The sequence below is a fragment of the Herpailurus yagouaroundi genome, unplaced genomic scaffold (assembly GCF_014898765.1).
Source record: "Herpailurus yagouaroundi ecotype Mexico unplaced genomic scaffold, PumYag 166, whole genome shotgun sequence".
NCBI lineage: Eukaryota > Metazoa > Chordata > Mammalia > Carnivora > Felidae > Herpailurus > Herpailurus yagouaroundi.
In genome coordinates this window covers 23,518,078-23,536,113 of record NW_024412407.1, presented here as the reverse complement: position 1 = coordinate 23,536,113, position 18,036 = coordinate 23,518,078, and the positions used below count along the sequence as shown (strand labels likewise).

General features: G+C 38.7%; 2 protein-coding genes across 3 annotated transcripts in view; both read left to right on the top strand.

The window, feature by feature from the left end:
* LOC121038811 (inositol 1,4,5-triphosphate receptor associated 2) overlaps positions 1-6,835 on the top strand; it is a 78,513-nt gene extending 71,678 nt beyond the window's left edge. Inside the window, exon 17 of the mRNA XM_040488651.1 lies at positions 6,568-6,835. Coding sequence (XP_040344585.1) covers positions 6,568-6,697 — 130 coding nt within the window. The 3' untranslated portion in view covers positions 6,698-6,835. The remainder of the gene's footprint in view (positions 1-6,567) is intronic.
* A 276-nt stretch (positions 6,836-7,111) lies between these two features.
* Positions 7,112-18,036, top strand: part of IRAG2 (inositol 1,4,5-triphosphate receptor associated 2) — a 51,986-nt gene continuing 41,061 nt past the window's right edge. Inside the window, exons 1-4 of one of the 2 annotated variants that reach the window (XM_040488641.1) lie at positions 7,112-7,301; positions 14,460-14,521; positions 15,640-15,720; positions 16,301-16,394. The gene's annotated coding sequence lies outside the window, so the exon portion shown is untranslated. Of the gene's footprint in view, positions 7,302-14,459; positions 14,522-15,639; positions 15,721-16,297; positions 16,395-18,036 lie in introns of both variants that reach the window. The other variant, XM_040488640.1, reaches the window with a different exon arrangement.

The window sequence follows — 18,036 nt, the reverse complement described above, 5'->3', positions numbered from 1 at the left end:
AATCCCACTTGATCATGGTGAATAATTCTTATTATATGCTGTTGAATTTGATTTGCTAGTGTCTTATTGAGAATTTTTGCATCCATATTCATCAGGGCTATTGGCCTGTAGTTCTCTTTTTTTACTGGGTCTCTGTCTGGTTTAGGAATCAAACTAATGCTGGCTTCATAGAATGAGTCTGGAAGTTCTCCTTCCATTTCTATTTTTTGGAATAGCTTGAGAAGGGTAGGTATTATCTCTGCTTTATTTTTTTTATTTTTTTTAACATTTATTTATTTTTGAGACAGAGAGAGAGCATGAACAGGGGAGGGTCAGAGAAAGAGGGAGACACAGAATCTGAAACAGGCTCCAGGCTCTGAGCTGCCAGGCAGACCCGTTGTAGGGATGGATCCACAGAAGCACAGCGTTGGGTGTTTGCGCAGTGCAAGAAAGTTAGGTGACAGAAACTGGTTCCGTTTGGGATTTCAGCTGGGGCATGGGAGAGGGAGATGGCACCGGCCAGCGCCTTTCTTCCCTGCCGAGCTGAACTCTGTCTTCTGGGGCTCAACACCTCTCCCTCCGTTGTCCTCTCGCCTTCCCGCTCTCTGAGCAGAGATGTTGACTTATAACATTCCAGATGTAAAGTCCCACTGGCTGTCAGAACTCATGGAGTTCAGCCCCTCTGCTTTTGCAAGCCAGACTTGGGGGCTCTGCCTTGCCGGGCAGGCTGCCCCTCCACCTCCCCGGCTCCCTCCCACCAGTTTGTGTAGTGAGTACGGCCTCTCCGCCCTTCCTACCCTCTTCTGTGGGCCTCTTGTCTATGCTTGGCTCCAAATAGTCCATTCTGCTAGTCTTCTGGTGGTTATCAGGGTAAATTAAGCAGATGTGGGTGGAATCTAAGTGATCAGCAGGACGAGGTGAGCCCAGCATCATCCTATGCTGCCATCTTCTCCCCTTCTCTACCTAATGTGTTTTAAATTTCAGTTATTGAGCTGTTTATCTCTGATTGGTTCTATTTTATGTTTTCTATCTCTTTGTTGAGTGTCTCACTGAAATCCTCCAATCTTTTCTCAAGTCCATTGAGTACCTTTATTACCATTATTTTAAATTCTCTAACAGACATATTATCTCTGTTTTGTTTAGGTCTTTTGCTATCATTTTGACGTGTTCTTTCATTTGGGACATAATCCTCTGTCTCTCTCTCTTTTTTCTTTTTGTCTAATTCTCTGTGTCTCTTTCTATATGTTAGGAAAGTCAGCAATGTCTCCTGCTCTTGAAAGTAGTGGCCTTATGAAGAAGACATCCTGTGGAGCTCTGCAGTGCCATGTCCCCTGTTTACCAGAACCGGATCCTTCAGGAGTGTCTCCTATGTGTGTTGCATGTACACTGGTAATATGGCTGAGCAACATTTGCCTTCAATCCAGCCATCTGCGATGGCTCTCCTTGCCTGTTGTGGTCATAGTTTGGTTCTTGTGTTGTTAATGGGCCAGTCTGGGACCACCCGGGCTGGATTTGTCCCAGACCAGGACTTTGCCAGACCTGTAGTAGCACCAAACTTCAGGGTTCTCTACCTTTGGTGTCCAATGAGAAGCTGTCATTGGTGGGTAAGGACTGCAGTCAGAGCAGTTCTTGGAGAACTCTTCCAAAGATCCCTGCCCCTCCAGCACCTGCTCTGAGATAAGTGAATAACTCTCCCTCCCATATACCCCAGATATATTTCAAACTGCTGCTTCTATGCTGTATCTTGGTGGGACTATTAGGCCCCTCTGGTTTTCAAAGCCCAACGTTATGGGAATTCATCTTCCCACTGTGGCTCCCCCATGCCTGAGATGCTTGGTGTGGGGTCTCCTCTCCCCTCTCTGTGCCAATGGTATCCTTCCTTCCAACAGACAGTCCCATGAGTCATTTTGGCTCCTGACCATGTCTCTGCCCTTCCTACCCTCTTCATTGTGGCCTCTTTTCTACATTGAGCTGTGGAAAGTCTATTCTTTCAGTGTTTGGGTCACTTTATGGCTTATTTACACTGATGTGTGTGTTATCTGGGCATATCTGTGGGATTAGGTGAGCCTAGGATCCTCTTCTTCTCCCATATTTCCTGAAAGTCTGAGTTGTGTTTTTTATTTTTTTATTAAAAAAAATTTTTTTTAACGTTTATTCATTTTTGAGAGACAGAGACAGAGCATGAGCGGGGAAGGGGCAGAGAGAGGGGGAGACACAGAATCCGAAGCAGGCTCCAGGCTCTGAGCCATCAGCCCAGAGCCTGATGCGGGGCTCGAACTCATGGACCGCGAGATCGTGACCTGAGCCAAAGTTGGATGCCCAACCAACTGAGCCACCCAGGCACCCCCGAGTTGTGTTTTTTGAAGATACAATTGACAAACCTATAGCTAGACTAAGAAAAAGAGTAGATTAAAATAAAATCAGAAACAAAAGAGGAGATATTACAACTGATGCTACAGTGTGGGGGCGGGTGGAAGGATCATAAAAGACCATTATGAGCAAGCAGTCATACACCAATAATTGGATAAGCTTGAAGAAATGGATGTTTAGGAACATATAACCTAACAAGCCTGAGTCAGTAAGAAAAAGATAATCTGCACAGAGCAAAAAATGCTAAGGAGATTGAAGCAGTATTCAAAAACCCAACAAAGATCAGGACCAGGTGGTGTCTTTTGAAACTTTCAAAAAATCATAGAGGAGAAACCACTTCCCCATTCTTTTAGTGAGGTCAATTTTTTGCTGACACCAAAACCAAAGATACTACAAGCAAAGAAAACTACAGGTCAATATTCCTGATGAGTATAGGTGCAACAAAATACTAGCAATCAACTTCAATAAGGTATCAAAAACAATAATACACGATGACCATGTAAGATTTATCCCTGGGATGTAAGGATGGTCAACATACACAAATAAATTAATGTGATATACTCCATTAACAGAATGAAAGATATATATCACATGGTCATCTGAAATGATGAAGAAAAACATTTGGCAAGATCTAACTTTTTCATGATAAAAATATTCAAAATACTAGAAATAGAAACTACTCAGCATAATAAAGGCCATAAATGAAAAGCACACAGCGAATACCATACTCGAAAGACTAAAAGCTTTTTCTCTAAGATCAGAACCAAGGCAAGCATGTCCACTCTCACCACTACTAAGAAACATACTCCTAGAAGTCCTTAGCCAGAACAATTAAGCAAGAAAAAGAAACAAAAGGCATCCACGTTGGAAAGGAAGCAGTAAAATCATCTGTATTTGCAAACATGATCTTATACATAGGGCACCTTTGGCTCAGTTGGCTCAGTCAGTTGAGGGTCTGACCTTCAGCTCAGGTCATGATCTCGCGGTTGGTGAGTTTGAGCCCTGTGTCAGGCTCTGCACTAATAGTGCAGAGTCTGCTTTGAATCTCTGTCTCCCTTTCTCTCAGCCTCTCTCTCAAAAATAAATACAGCAAAGTTCCAGCATACATACAAAATTAACATATAAAAATCAGATGCATTTCTTTTTTTAAATTTTTTTTTCAACGTTTTTTTATTTATTTTTGGGACAGAGAGAGACAGAGCATGAATGGGGGAGGGGCAGAGAGAGAGAAAGACACAGAATCGGAAACAGGCTCCAGGCTCTGAGCACAGCCCAGAGCCTGACGCGGGGCTCGAGCTCCTGGACCGCGAGATTGTGACCTGGCTGAAGTCAGACGCTTAACCGACTGCGCCACCCAGGCGCCCCGCAGATGCATTTCTATACACTAACAATGAACTATCTAAAAAGGAAGTTGGAAAAACAATCTCATTTAAAACAGTATCCAAAGAATAAAATAGCAATGAATTTAATAAGGAGGTGAAACTATAAAACATTGCTGAAAGAAATTAAAGAAGGTACAAATAAGTGAAGACATCTGTAGTCATAGATTAGAAGACTTAATAATGTCAAAAGGTCCATATTACCCAAAGTGATATACAGATTCAGTGCAATACCAATCAAAATCCTAATCGTATTTTCTACAGTAATAGAAAAAATAATTCTGATGTTCATATGGAACCACAAAAGATCTTGAATAGCCAAAACAATCTTGAGAAAGAAACATAAAGCTGGAGGTATCACACTTCCTTATTTTAAGATATCTATTTCAAAGCTATGGTAATTCAAAAAGTATGGTACTAGCCTAAAGAGAGTAGGACAGAATAGAGTGCCCAGAAATAATATGGCCATGTGTAAATGGCCAAGTCATCTTTGACTAGGGTGTCAACAATACACAGTGGAGAAAGGATAGTCCTTTCAACAAATGGTGTTGGGAAAACTGGATATTCAAATGCAAAAAGAATGAAGGTGAACCTTGCTACATACCACATACAAAAATCAACTCAATATGGATTAAAGACTTAAATATATGACCTAAAACTGTAAAACTCCTAGAATAAAACTTGGGGGAAAATCTTCATGACATTGGCCTTGGCTATGACATCAAAAGCAGAAGCAAGGCAAGTAAAGCTAGATAAGTGGATCTACATCAGACTAAACAGCTTCTGAACAACAAAGGAATTAACAGAGAAAAGGTAACCTATGAATGAAAGAAAATTTTTGTAAACCATATATCTGATAAGGGTATTCAAAATACATGAAGAACTACTACAACTCAGTAACAACAAAATAACCCAATTTAAAAATAGCAAAGGACTTGAATAGACATTTTTCCAAAGAAGACCTACAGTTGACCAAAAGGTATATGAGAAGGTGATCAACATCACTTGTCATCAGGGAAATGCAAATAAAACCCACAATGAGTCTTTCACAATGATGAATGAATCATACCTGTTAGGGAAGGCTATTATTAAAAACCAAAAAACACAAAAAGATACCAAATGTAGGCAAAGATGTAGAGCATTAAAACTCTGTACACTGTTGGTAGAAATGTAAAAGAGGGCAACTGCTATGGAAAACAGTATGGAGTTTCCTCAAAAAATTAAAAATAGAACTACCAAATGATCCAGCATTCCCGCTTCTGGGTATATGTTCAAAAGAATTCAAAGCAAAATCTTGAAGATATATTTACATACCCATGTTTATTGCAGCATTATTCATGATAATCAAGATGTAGAAACAACCTAAATATCCATGGTAAATAAAATATATACATATGGGTGTGTGTGTGAGTGTGTTTGTGTAAAATGGAATATTATTCAGTCTTTAAAAAGAAGGAAATTTTGTCATATGTGATAAATGGATAAATCTTGAGGACATTATGCTAAGTGAAATTAACCAGTCACAGAAGGACAAATGTCATGATTACACTTCTATGAGGTATTTACAATAGTCAAACTCATAGAAGCAGAAAGTTGAATGGTGGTTTCCAGGGACTAGAGGAAGGGGAAATGGAGAGTTGCAATGTAATGGATATAAAGCTTCAGTTAGCAAGACAAGTAATTTCTAGCGATCTGCTATACCACACTGTGCCTATAGTTCACAAACACTTAAAAATGTGTTAAGGGGAAAGATCTTATATTTAATATTTTTGCCACAATTTACAAAAGGAAAGACTAACTATAAGGTATTAAATAAAGCTCAATATATTGTTTGTTTAGGTAGTTCTTATTTTTCTTTAGAGCTTTATTTGCTAGTTTACCATGATGGTAAGCATTCTATGCAACCATCCTGGTCTCTCATGTGATTCTTCTTGTAGTTAGGGATAGATTTATGTAAATATACAATGACAATCTGACTCTGTTAACGTTTGAGAGGCATGCAAAAGGCCTAAACCTGATAGTGCTTTCCTCACTGCTTTGAAGCTCCCAGAGTTTATTATCCCTTTGAGCTAAGGTCCTTATTCAGTTGTTTCCAGATAGTCATGGACATATTGATACATAACATGGTTTAAATAATACCAGCTAACTGAGAGCAGGTGCATTTTAATGTATTTGGAGGATTAGGGTTGGATCCAAAAGAGAGGTAACATAATAACACTAAGAGATTTGGAGTGAGGAAGAAAGGGAGAGGGGTCAAGTTTTCAGAAAAGACAAGACTTCACTTGGAAATACTAACATCTAGTGTTTCATCTGTGCTTGGGAGCAGCCCTTCCTATACTCATGATTTACCATGATGGGCAACTCTTAGAAAAGGCCAAGATCATGAAACAAAGCTCTTATTTCTTTTCTTTTTTGTTTCTTTTTCCTTCTTTTTCTTTTCTCTCTTTTTTTTCAAAAAAAAAAAAAAGGCTAGCTATGATGTGTAAATATTCCACCTCTTACAGTGATCTCATTGTGCCACCATCTAAGCAATTGGTGACTGATACTAACTACTATGAATGTAGTTTGTGGGAAACTGAATATTCCAGTGTAAAATAGGAGATCAAATACCCTTATCTGTAAAGTAGGAGTATCAGGCCAACTGATCGATATGATTGCTTTGGTTAAAATTCTCTATTTGTCAAGCATTTATATATGTATGTAAATACTTTCACTTTTTTCTCTGATCTCTGAGGAAGTATATTAAGTCTCAATTTGTCACAACTTCCCAGGGGTGACTCTTAGTTGAAATGTCACTGACAGCTTGTGGTTTGGACCTTTTTTTTTTTTTTAACTCCAGGCAGAAACAACTAGAAGCCCTTGAACAACTGCAAGAAGATGCTGTCAACCCGGAAGCTGACCTTAGGAAGAAGGTCCACGGAACCAGCCCATGGCTGGAGGACGGAGAAGAGCAGGTAGGTGGCCTTTGACCACTTTATATTCAAAGGGAAGTTTCCTCAGATGTCTTTGAAACCATGAAGTAAAAAACAGAGGAGGAACAGAAAAAAAAAAAAAAAAAAAAAAAAAAAAACAAAGAGGAACTGCGAAGTTCAGTCCCTGGCGACCAGCAGCGAGCGAGCGGAGGAAGTAACGGGGAGTTGTAAAAGAGGCGGTGTCAACAGCCTACTGATGAAAAGAGGCATCTTTGCAGAAAGAGGCAGCTTGACATATCAGGACTTTTACGGCTGAAGAAATAGCTCAGGCATACAAAGCCCATGCAAACACAGAATTGCAGAAGTTCAGTAGAGGCTTATCACTTCCCTGAGAAGAAAAGCACATTTTCAGTTTCGTGTGCATAGTAACAGTGAGCGCTCAATTGCTTTCTTTCCTGGCCACCCTGCTAAAATCCAGCATTAACTGTACGTGTCCAGGTTGAGGATCGAGATCGGGCAGCCCACTCAGCCAGTGACAAAGCTAAGTCTTTGCTGCATAAATTAGAGGACGCAATTTCGGAACAACGGAATCTTCAGACTATAAATACTGAGTTAGTGAATACTTGCCAGACACTTGAGCGGAAGACAAGAAAATTGAAAAGTGAGTAGCAAATATTTGTTATGTCCCAATTCAGTCCACCTGAGAAAAAGGACTACAGCCATTTTTTGTAGATTACAGCTGCTGTATTATTATTGCATTTATGACAACCAAATGGTTCCAGAAGGCAGAGTTGTGGGCTTCCAGAGAGGCTTGCCTAGTGACTAAGTAGATTGATTTAACGATTAACTTTCCCTTTCAGATCTTTTATTATGAGCTAGATTTGGCCCTGACTGCTATTTCTTTAAAAATTAAAGTTCTCAATACCTGTAAAAGTAAACAAGGAAAAAAATCTTGTATGCATGGGATATTTGAAATCGCAAATAGCTTACATATTCTACTCTGATTTTATTAGCTCACTTGTACTCAAGACATGGTAGAAAAGGACCTGCCTCTCTATTTTCTTTTAAGTAGTTATCTTGGGGGGCAAAATACTTATGAATTCAGTGTATCCAAATATTAAATATATGAGAATGCTTTTTAAATTTTAATGTGTTCTTTACATATATATTTTGCTTTAAAAAATTAGAATATTCAGTATTTTTCTGTATTACCTAAAAGTAGATAAATGTTTACTAAGGACTTAGTTGAAGAGACAATTGTCAAGTGACAGCTAGCAGATTATTCATAAGCTTATTTTATTCTAGAAAGATAATTTGGTAAAAATAAAGCTTACTTATTTGAGCATTTATCAGACAATTGCCCTTATTTGGCTAGCTTTTTGTTCTATCTGGCCAGCTAAATATTCTTTTTAGAGACAGTTATTGGTTTGGGTGACAAACAAATGAATTATAAGCTTCAGGTGAAATAGAGATGGAGATTTTCAGTCTTGGGTTTGTTTGTTTTGTAGCCTTTCTATTGCTCTCTGAGAAAGCTGTTTAAAAGTTTAAAGGACTTGGCTAGTTCTAACATAACAGTAATTATTCAATATTTTACTATAATTTTTAAACCTTGCAGACCTTGCTGGTTTTCAGTAATTCTAACTATCAGTTTACTCCATCAGACAGTGTGCGGCTTTAAATGACATAATCTATATATTATTTTATGATTGCTCAGAAGGTATTGGAGAAGGTTCCCTTGTGATTAGAAGTGTTCATGTTGAGATGTGAATAACAAAGCATTCCAAATTTGGCTTATGGTATTTTTGCTTTAGACACTGTGCTTAGAGGACTAATCTTTTGCTTCAGTTATATTTATCTTTGATTAAATCAGCATTATACCCACTGTTTAATAAAAATAAGAATTTATCTCCTCCTCCAACTCCCCCCACCTTGATTTCCTTATAGTACCTTGTTGGAAGAGTCAATTTTTTAAACTTATTCCAAAATATACCTTCTTGATATTATGAACTTGCTCTTGTCTTCCCCAGTTTATTGGTCCAAACATTATTAAAAACAGAATATGAAAGCTACCCTGAGTCGCAGGCATGTGTTTTTGTTTTGTTTTGTTTTGTTTTCTGGCTGAATAAAATAGAGTGGATGTTTCCTTTCTATCTTGAGTTTCTCACAACCTGCCTGGCTTTTTGAACTTCTTGTACTTGATTGTATCTTTTGCTGCCCATAGAAGGCTTACATATCAAGATTTTACCCTGAAGACCATTTACTTATGAGGATTTTTCTAAAAATGCCCTTTAAAATCAACCTTGCAACAAGAGGGAAATTTAGGTAGCACATATTTTTGAGATGTTCTGTACAGCAGATTTTCCAGATAGACTGTGAATAAATGTCAGCGAGGTAGGACAGTTATCACATAAACACATCCTGGCACATTCCACCATTACCACTGCCACCACATGCTGTTTGAATTCTGAGTCAGACTTTTGAATTCTGAGTCAGAAAACAAAAATATTCAAATCCATTTAGCTCTTGTGAAACTTTCTGGTTAGCTTAATACATTTATTAAGTGTTTAAGGCAATTACTTTCTGTTGTATCTAAGAATGGTTCATTAGCAGATTGGGTGCAGATTCAGTTATTTTGTCCAAATGTCAAGGTCAATGACAGTGTTCATAAACTGAAACTAGGAAGTTGTTTATGACATTTGATTAGAAGTCCTGAACTTAATATTGAATAAGTAATATTCAAGCTTTCAGCTGCCACCAGGACTGGACTTATTTCTTAGTGTACATGCTTTCCTTCATGAAATATGCCATTATAACTGCTAAGTTTCTGGAATGGTTCCTTACATATTTTCTTTCTTTTGCTTCTTACCTACATATGTATCTAAGTATCTTGTTAACAAAGGCCATTCTAGATGTATAAATGGATTTTTGTTTTGAAAAGGGAATAAAAAGGCTTCTTAGATCTAGGGTATTTACCCAACACATTAGAGTGACTCTAATGTACACAAAACATACACCACTTGATCTAATCCAAACTATCACCTCTTTGCTGTTCATCCTCTTCTTGCTCCTGTCCCACATGAAATCTTTATTGAGTCCCTGATGTAATCAGTGATGAGGGAATTAATTTCCTTTAGACATTATAAATATTTCCTTGGCAAGAGAACCCGAGAAGCTCCTGTATATCATAAATTCCTTATTTGAGCATAGTGTCTCTATTAACTTTATAGTTTAGAGAAGGCTTTCACCTAGATGAGCTCACTGGAAACTCTCTTCTGACTTGCTGTCCCTAGCATGAACGGCATGAGGTATGGGACAGATAAGAGCCATCTGGCTTTGAGGATGGATGCAAGATGAGGGCCACTTGTCTTGAGCCACTAGTACACAAGGGGGAAATGAGACAAGAAAGAAGGTTCACGTGATTCAGACACTTAAAGATAGGTGTTGAGCTGAGAACCGAGGGAAAAACCCAAAGTCAAAAAAAAAACTTGCTCAACAGCTCTGATGGGATGGGGGACTAAATTTTCCCAAATGTAGGATGCAGAAATGGATGAAATAATCTAGGAGGCAGTATAGCATAATGATTAAGAGCATGGTATTTGAAGTCAAACCTACATTCTGATTCTAAATCTACAAATGAGAAACTGGATAATGTTGGGCAAATCACTTTACCTCTCTGAGTCTCCGTATCCTCTTCCAGAAAATGCAGTAGTTTATAAATAACACATGCAAAACACGAGCTAGTGCTTGGTCATACCTGGCAGAGTCTGTTCTGATAGAGCACGTTTCTCCACGTGCATTACCTCATTCACCATCGGCAAATGGATAATGACATGTGAGCATAATATGGAAGTTATGTCATTTCATTCATGATTTTCCTGGGAATAGGATCTGGGTTGGTAGGCATGGAATTGTAACCTTCGACAGGGAAGGAAGAAGCATTCGGCTTTGGCTGCTGACAGGCAGCAGGAGCCCTTTCAGCTTTACTTTAAGAAAATTAAAATCAAGGGTCTGCACCTGGGCCTCCCTCCCCAGAGAGGTGCACCCAGCCTTGCAGAGCTCTGGCTTGTGGCAGACTGTAGTCCCTCCTGTGTTCTCTTTAGCAGTCCTGCTGCCCGAGAGTTCTACTTCCATCTGCATTTTCTTAGCACCCCACCAGCACTATCCCATTTGAATGTCTCCAGCTCTCCATGCTTTTGTTATTGTACATTTCTATTATCCTGTGAGGCAGCCTTTAGTCAGTCATCTTAAGATGCATGTCTCAGTGATCCAAATTTTCTCCCAAGGCACTAATAGTTTATAATTGTGTTGGTCAGTGCTCTGGTTACAGTGGTACATGTGCGTCTTTAGTGATCTCTCCCGAACTGTGTTTATCTCATAAACTCAGTTATTTTTGGTCTTACAATGTTTATGTTCATTTTTTGATGCACAATTAACCTATCCTGAAATGTTCAGATCTTAAGTGTAGTGTTTAACCAGTTTGCCAAATGCACATCGAAACACAGAACTTCTATAACCCCAGAAAGTTCCCTTGTGCTACTTTCCAGTTACTGTCCTTCTCCCACCTCCTCCACTACAGGGATCAGCCTCTGATCTTTCTTGCTTTTAAGTTTTTATTTATTTTGAAAGAGAGAGTGTGTCTTAAAGCAGGGGAGGTACGGGGTTGGGGGGGGAGAGGGAGAGAGAGAATCCCAAGAAGGCACTGTGCTGTCAGCGGAAAGACATACATGGGGCTCGATCCCACCAACCAAACCATGGGATGATAACCTGAGCTGAAATCAAGAGTTGGATGCTTAACCCACTGAGCCACCCAGGTGCCCAGAATCAGCCTCTAATCTGATTTTTATCCCCAATGGGTTAGTTTAGCTTCCAGAATTGAGATATTAAGTATGTACTCTTGTTCGTGTCTGTCTTCTTACTCTCAACATAATGGTTATCTTACTATTTTGTTTCTCAGTGGTATGCCATTTTCATGACTGAACCATATTTCTTTATATGAACATTCCACAATTTGATTATCTTTCCTCCTGTTATTGGACATCCAAGTTATTTGCAGTTTGGGGGTGTTATGGAGTAAGCTGCTATAAATATCTGTGTATAGGTCTTTGTAGGGACTGATGTTTTTCTTTAACTTAGGAGAAAGATCTATCTATGAGCAGAGTTGTTAGGTCGTAGTGTAGCTGTAACTAGCTTTTTTTTTTTTTTTCTTTTTTTTTTTTAATTTTTTTTTTTCAACGTTTATTTTATTTTTGGGACAGAGAGAGACAGAGCATGAACGGGGGAGGGGCAGAGAGAGAGGGAGACACAGAATCGGAAACAGGCTCCAGGCTCTGAGCCATCAGCCCAGAGCCCGACGCGGGGCTCGAACTCACGGACCGCGAGATCGTGACCTGGCTGAAGTCGGACGCTTAACCGACTGCGCCACCCAGGCGCCCCTGTAACTAGCTTTTTAAGAAACTGCCAGTTTTCCATAGGGTCAGTAACATTTCACACTCTCACCAGCAGTGTCTGGGAGTTCCAGGTGCTCTACAACATCAACGTGTGATGGTATCAGTCTTTTTGTTTTTTGCCACTCTCCTGTGTATCTTGTGATTTTCATTTTTGTGCTGATTGGCTGTGACATATCAAAGTCTTTTGCCCATTTGCAAATTAGGACATTTGTCCTTTTGTTTTTGAGTTAGAGGATTTCTTGACATATTTTGGAGACAAGTCATTTGACAGATATATGTGTTGTAAATTATTTTCTCCTTGTCTGTGGTTTTCAATGAAATTTGATGTTTTTTAATACATGTTTTTATAGAACATGAGGTGACAGATATATTGTGTTACAAGAGTCCATACTCCTTAAATATCAACCATCACTGATAGCTAACATTATTATAGCTCTAATTCTATGGCTTTAAATTAGCAACAACCAATTAATTGCAGGGCCTTTGCCCGAAAGCCTCATTGCATAGTCGTTTGGAAAGTTGTTTTGTCTCAGCTTCTTCAGAGGCAAAGTATCGGAGACACCTGGTCCCATCCTATATCACAGATGGCAACAGCAGGGGATACAGTGGCCATTGTTTTATTTGCTTCCATGTGAAATCTAAATGTCCTAGAGACATGGCAGATCCAACTCCAAACACATGAAAAAGAATGCAAAGGTGAATGCAAATTAGGGTCATAAAGGCAACATGTTTTGCCTTATAAAACATATGGAAATACTTGCTACACATTTCACAAAACATCTGTTGAAATAAGGTTTACAATTTAAATGTCTTGAGATGGACTATTCCTAAAACCCAAGATTGCCTGGTGGGAAAGCAGATGGGCAATTTAGGCAGCCTTCTACTAGCTCATTATTTCTTGTGAAACACAAGCTTAATTGGAAAATCCAGAGACAGTGTTTTGGAGATATATTACCTTCAGAGACATAATATTGGCCACTTCTAAAAGGTTTGGTTGCTATTGCTTAGATGTAGGTCTGGAGAAGTATAGGGCTTTATTTATGAATAGAGTTAACACAGAGAATTTTCTAAAATTGAATCTTTACTGGAGTTTTAAGTATTAAAATTTAAATAATTTTACTACTTAAGTGTGTTAGAAATTTTTAAAAAGATAATTTCCCCCTGGTGGGCCCAGTAACACTGTGTCAAGCTTAGTTGCAAAATAAGTAATTTTTACCAAAAAAAGTCTTACAAAATAGAATTTTACTTATTTTTTCAAGACTTTTTTCCTAGAAAAAATAATTTTATAGATTATGTACTTTTCACATATATTAACATTATTTTCATGGTTCAGAATTTCTTCAGGCTATTGAGATATAAAACTGTTGGTCTTTAAAATAAGCACCAGATTCACATGTGTTTTGGACACCAGAATATTTGCTGTTAATTTTCCTGGCTGTTAGTGATATAAAAAAAAAAAAAAAGGAAAGAAAAAAAAAGTGGTAGCTATTAATATGTCTCCATCTAGCAGAACTTCCTACCCTCATTTGTTTTTAATCATCTGTGGGCTGAGAACACAGTCAGAGCTTGTGAGATTTATAGATAAATCCAGAGCCTACTGCATGAGTGGAAGTGTGAGGAGTTGCCACATGAATAAAGGGCAGGCATATCAACATCTATTTTGGTTCAAAAGATTTGGGTCTGTTTTCTGGTTCTTGGCTATATTTCAAAGAGTAAGGATTGTCAAATAAGTGATATGTTACTATGTAGCTCAGGGTTAAAAAGGTATTTTTTTTTCTTCATTTCTGTTGCTCCAGAGATGAGAATTTCGAAGTTACTAGGAGACAGATTTCACTTAAGTAGAAAGATAAATATTTTTAATTGCACGAAAGAGTACACCGAGTTGAGCATTATCCTATGCATCTGAGCCCAGCTCCATGCATACTGAGTCATCATTGAAATCCTCTGGACAACAACGTTCTCATGATCGCAGATGTACCTGTAGGATTCTGGGGCTCCCGTCACTCATAGCTCCAGCAGAAGCTGCTTGGAGAGAGGATTTCTACCTTGTAGGCAGTTGGACTGATGACCTCTCAGGTGTATTCCTATGTGAAGGTGAACTAATGCTATGACTCACCTCTAGAAGACAATTGCATCTACCAAGGTTAATTTTAATACCCAAGAGTGATAGTGGTTTAGCCTCTCCAACCTTTGTTCTCTGTATCCACTGCCCCAGGACATGATTTGAGAACAGTGTTCTCAGAAGTCATTGCTTTTCCCTCTCCTTTCCTCAGGCCCCAAATTTAAAACTGTTAAAAAGTTTATGAAATTAACCAGGGGAAAAAGCGGGTTACTAACGTCCATATTAAGCTGGTTATGAATTCTTTTTATAGCAACAGTTGAGTCACTGAGAAAGAAGTTAATTAAAGGACGACGCCATGGCTTACCGTTTCAGGTAAAAAACAAACAAAAAAACCTGTGATGTGTGTTTACTGTGGGGAAGAGGTCCAATCTGTGTAAGGTTTTGAAGCTAATTTATAATAATGATTTTGATTATAAAATAACCAATTTAGAAGAAAATCCTCCGGGGGACTTTGTTCTCTTATGCACTGAAAGCATTTAGCAAAACAAGAGGAGAGAACTCACGTTAGTGAATGGCTTCTAATAACATCTTTCAGAGAAGAAACATTTGAGAATTTATCTATTAGCAAAGGGCCAGTTTTTTAGTGTTAGGCACTTCCTTTCTGATACTGTTGAATGTGTACTCTTGGACGGGCTGGGATGGTTATTGTCTCTTATTTTCTCCTGTCTGAATTAAACTTTCAACTCCTTTCTGTCTGGATATCTCAATATATCCATGGCAGAGTTCAATGTATTTCTTTCCCTCATGATACTTGGTGAATTTCTCCTTTTTGTTCTTAAATGAGGAACATAAGGAAGGGTAAGTTTGGCACTGGAGGGGGAGGGACTGGAGAAGGGAAGAAAGAGAGGGGTGATGTCTGCATGTATCTGTTTCCAAGGGTGTATTGCAGGCACATCTGTTTAAGTAGAACAAAAATTATTCATGTGGAGACTAAGCTAGGCAGAGTGCCTAGAAAGCCCCCTATAATAAGTTGAAGTGGAAAAACCTCCACATCCAAATGTTCTCTAATCATATTAGGAACACCAATACGATTTTATATTATAGCATAACTGTGATCGATACGTATCTACCTCTTGGACTAGGGCCACAATTTGATAGCTATAAAATTTTCATAGACACCATTTTCACTACACTGACATGTCTCCACCAAGCTTCTTTGGCCTCTGCCTAAAGATTTCAATGACCGAGCTCTTGTGTTTCCTGTCCCTGATAGTTGGATTTCATTTCTAAAACAAGTAATGAGGAAAAGAAAATGAAAGCTTTACAATTACAAACCTCTTCCCTTAAAGTTGAACACTAGAAAGAACTGGCCAATAACTACTCTCCTCAGGTAGCATCATATATTCTCTTAAGCATAATATGTTTTGCATCTTTCTTTGACTCTGTCATCGTTCTGTCTTTGAATATGTTCCACCATTTTCTCATGACAGAGCTGTTTAGATGAGGAATCTCCTCACTATGATCCCCTGTCCTGCACGGATGGAATTCAACAACCTCTTCAAGAAAAACTGGTAAGTTTAAGCTTTTTGAAACGACTTAAGTGCCTGTTGCAAACCACTACTATGCCAAAATAGAAAGTTAAGTCCAGTATGTGTCAGTAGTCTCAACTCTAAACTCTACCACTTTTCTTTGGGAGATTATGAGATGAGGCAATGGATTCCTATTCTTTTTCTTTATCACACACATGCATACAATGCTGGTAGACCCTACGGTATGGCAATATTTTAAATTTGATTGTGGTATCATGATGAAATATTGTATAAGTAAGCTTGCCCCTCACCCATACCTCTTTCCTCAAAGCTCTTGTTTATATGAGAATGTCGATTATTGGGAATTGATATAATTCTGTTAAATTATTGAACTGTGATTTTTAATGAGAATTATAGTTTACCCACAAGGTAAAGTATACGTTTTGTTCAAGACATCATTTATTTACTTCTAACTTGACATCATTTATTTTCTTCTGGACCTCTCTCACAAGGTTGAGACCGGTAATAGTCTTTCTGCCTTTGGAGATAAAGAGAGTAGATAATGAAACATACTGTTACATGCCTTTAGATACCTAACAGTACTTAATTTTCTCTTCAGAAGCAGTGTTGCCATAAACAATATAGCAGTCAAGAAGCAAGAATACATCAGGCACCCCTGACTTTCAAACATACATGCTGGTACACACCTCTGCTGGGTAAGCACGGATAGCCCCCCTCTTATACCCTGTCAGGCATGGCTGAGGGTAGGGCTCTTTTTGAATGGGAAAATAATCACAATTATATTTGTACAGAAAAAGTTGTTGAATACTTGGATATTTATCCCGGAATTCAGTCAACGAACTTATGTTTGAGCACTTACTCTGTACAAAGCACCACATTATGTGTAATAAAGAATCAATCTTAAAATAGCTCACAGATTACCAGGGAGATTAGAATGGGCTCAGAGGGGGTACCTGGGTGGCTCAGTTGATTAAGTGTCTGACTCTTGATCTTGGCTTAGGTCATGATCTCACAGTTTGTGGGATCGAGTCCCACATCGGGCTGTGTGCTGACACATGGAGCCTGCTTGGGATTCTTTCTCCCCCTCCCTCTCTGCTCCTCTTCTGCTTCTGCGCACGCGCGCTCTCTCTCTCTCTCTCTCTCTCTCTCTCCTCAAAATAAATAAATAAACTTAAAATATATATATGTTAAAAAAAAAAAAAAAGAATGGGCTCAGAGAAGTCTCCATAGAAGAAATGAGAGTTGAACCAGGCCTTGAAACATGGGTTGCATTTGGAAAAGCAAAAATCATGGACAAGGTATTCTGAGGAGAATGGCATGAGGGAAAAACAAAGTAAAACAGAAGTAAGAATGCAAAAGCTTCAAATGTTTGAAGAAGAATCAAAGCTGGACAAGTCATTTTGGAAACTGGAGTTTGGCTGGGATATAGTAGAATATAAGTTTGGAGCAAGTTGCAGGTTACATGTGGGCTATTACTCAAGGCCAGGCTAAGGAGAATGAGCTTTATCTTAGGAAATGCTCAAAGCAGTGACATCTCTCATCTCTCATCACAACCTAGATGTGAGTGAAAGCAAAAGTTAATGCCTGGTTCTGAAATGACCAGAGAAATGGGATGGTTATCAAATAAAGTTAAGAAGAAATAAATAGAAAGTAGAGTGATCTGTGGGTCATTTCAGGTGGAGAAGGGAAAAGTGCTACCACTGCTAGTGGCCTTTTTGTATCATACAACAGCTTCGTGCTTTCTCTAGATGACTTTGTTCACACTAACCCAGGGGTAGTAACATGATCACAATGTCAACAGTCCCTATGAGTGCCTGCTGCATGCCAGGCACAGTTCTCTGCTCTTAACATTGCTGTTACCTCCTTTAATCATCACCTCCCTGCTAGGTAGATGCTAATGTCATTTCCATTTTAAAGATAAGGAAACAGGGGCGCCTAGGTGGCTCAGACAGTTAAGTGTCCAACTCTTGATTTTGGTTCAGGTCATGATCTCATGGTTTGTGAGTTCGAGCCCTGCACTGGACTCTGTGCTGACAGTGCAGGGCCTACTTGGGATTCTTTGTCTCCCTCTCCCTCTGCGCCTCCCCCACTCACGCTCTGTTGCTCTCTCAAAATAAATGATAAATAAATAAACAAACAGAAACAGTGAGTTAGTAATTTGCCTAAGGTCATTTTGTCATTACTTACACTTCATATGTAAGTAAACTGAGGCTCAGAGTGGTTTAGTTATTTATCTAGATCACACAGCTAGTATGTGGCCAAGCCAGGATTTGAATTAAAAATTTGTGATTGACAAAAAAAAAAAAAAAAAAAAAAAAAAAAAAAAAAAAAAAAAAA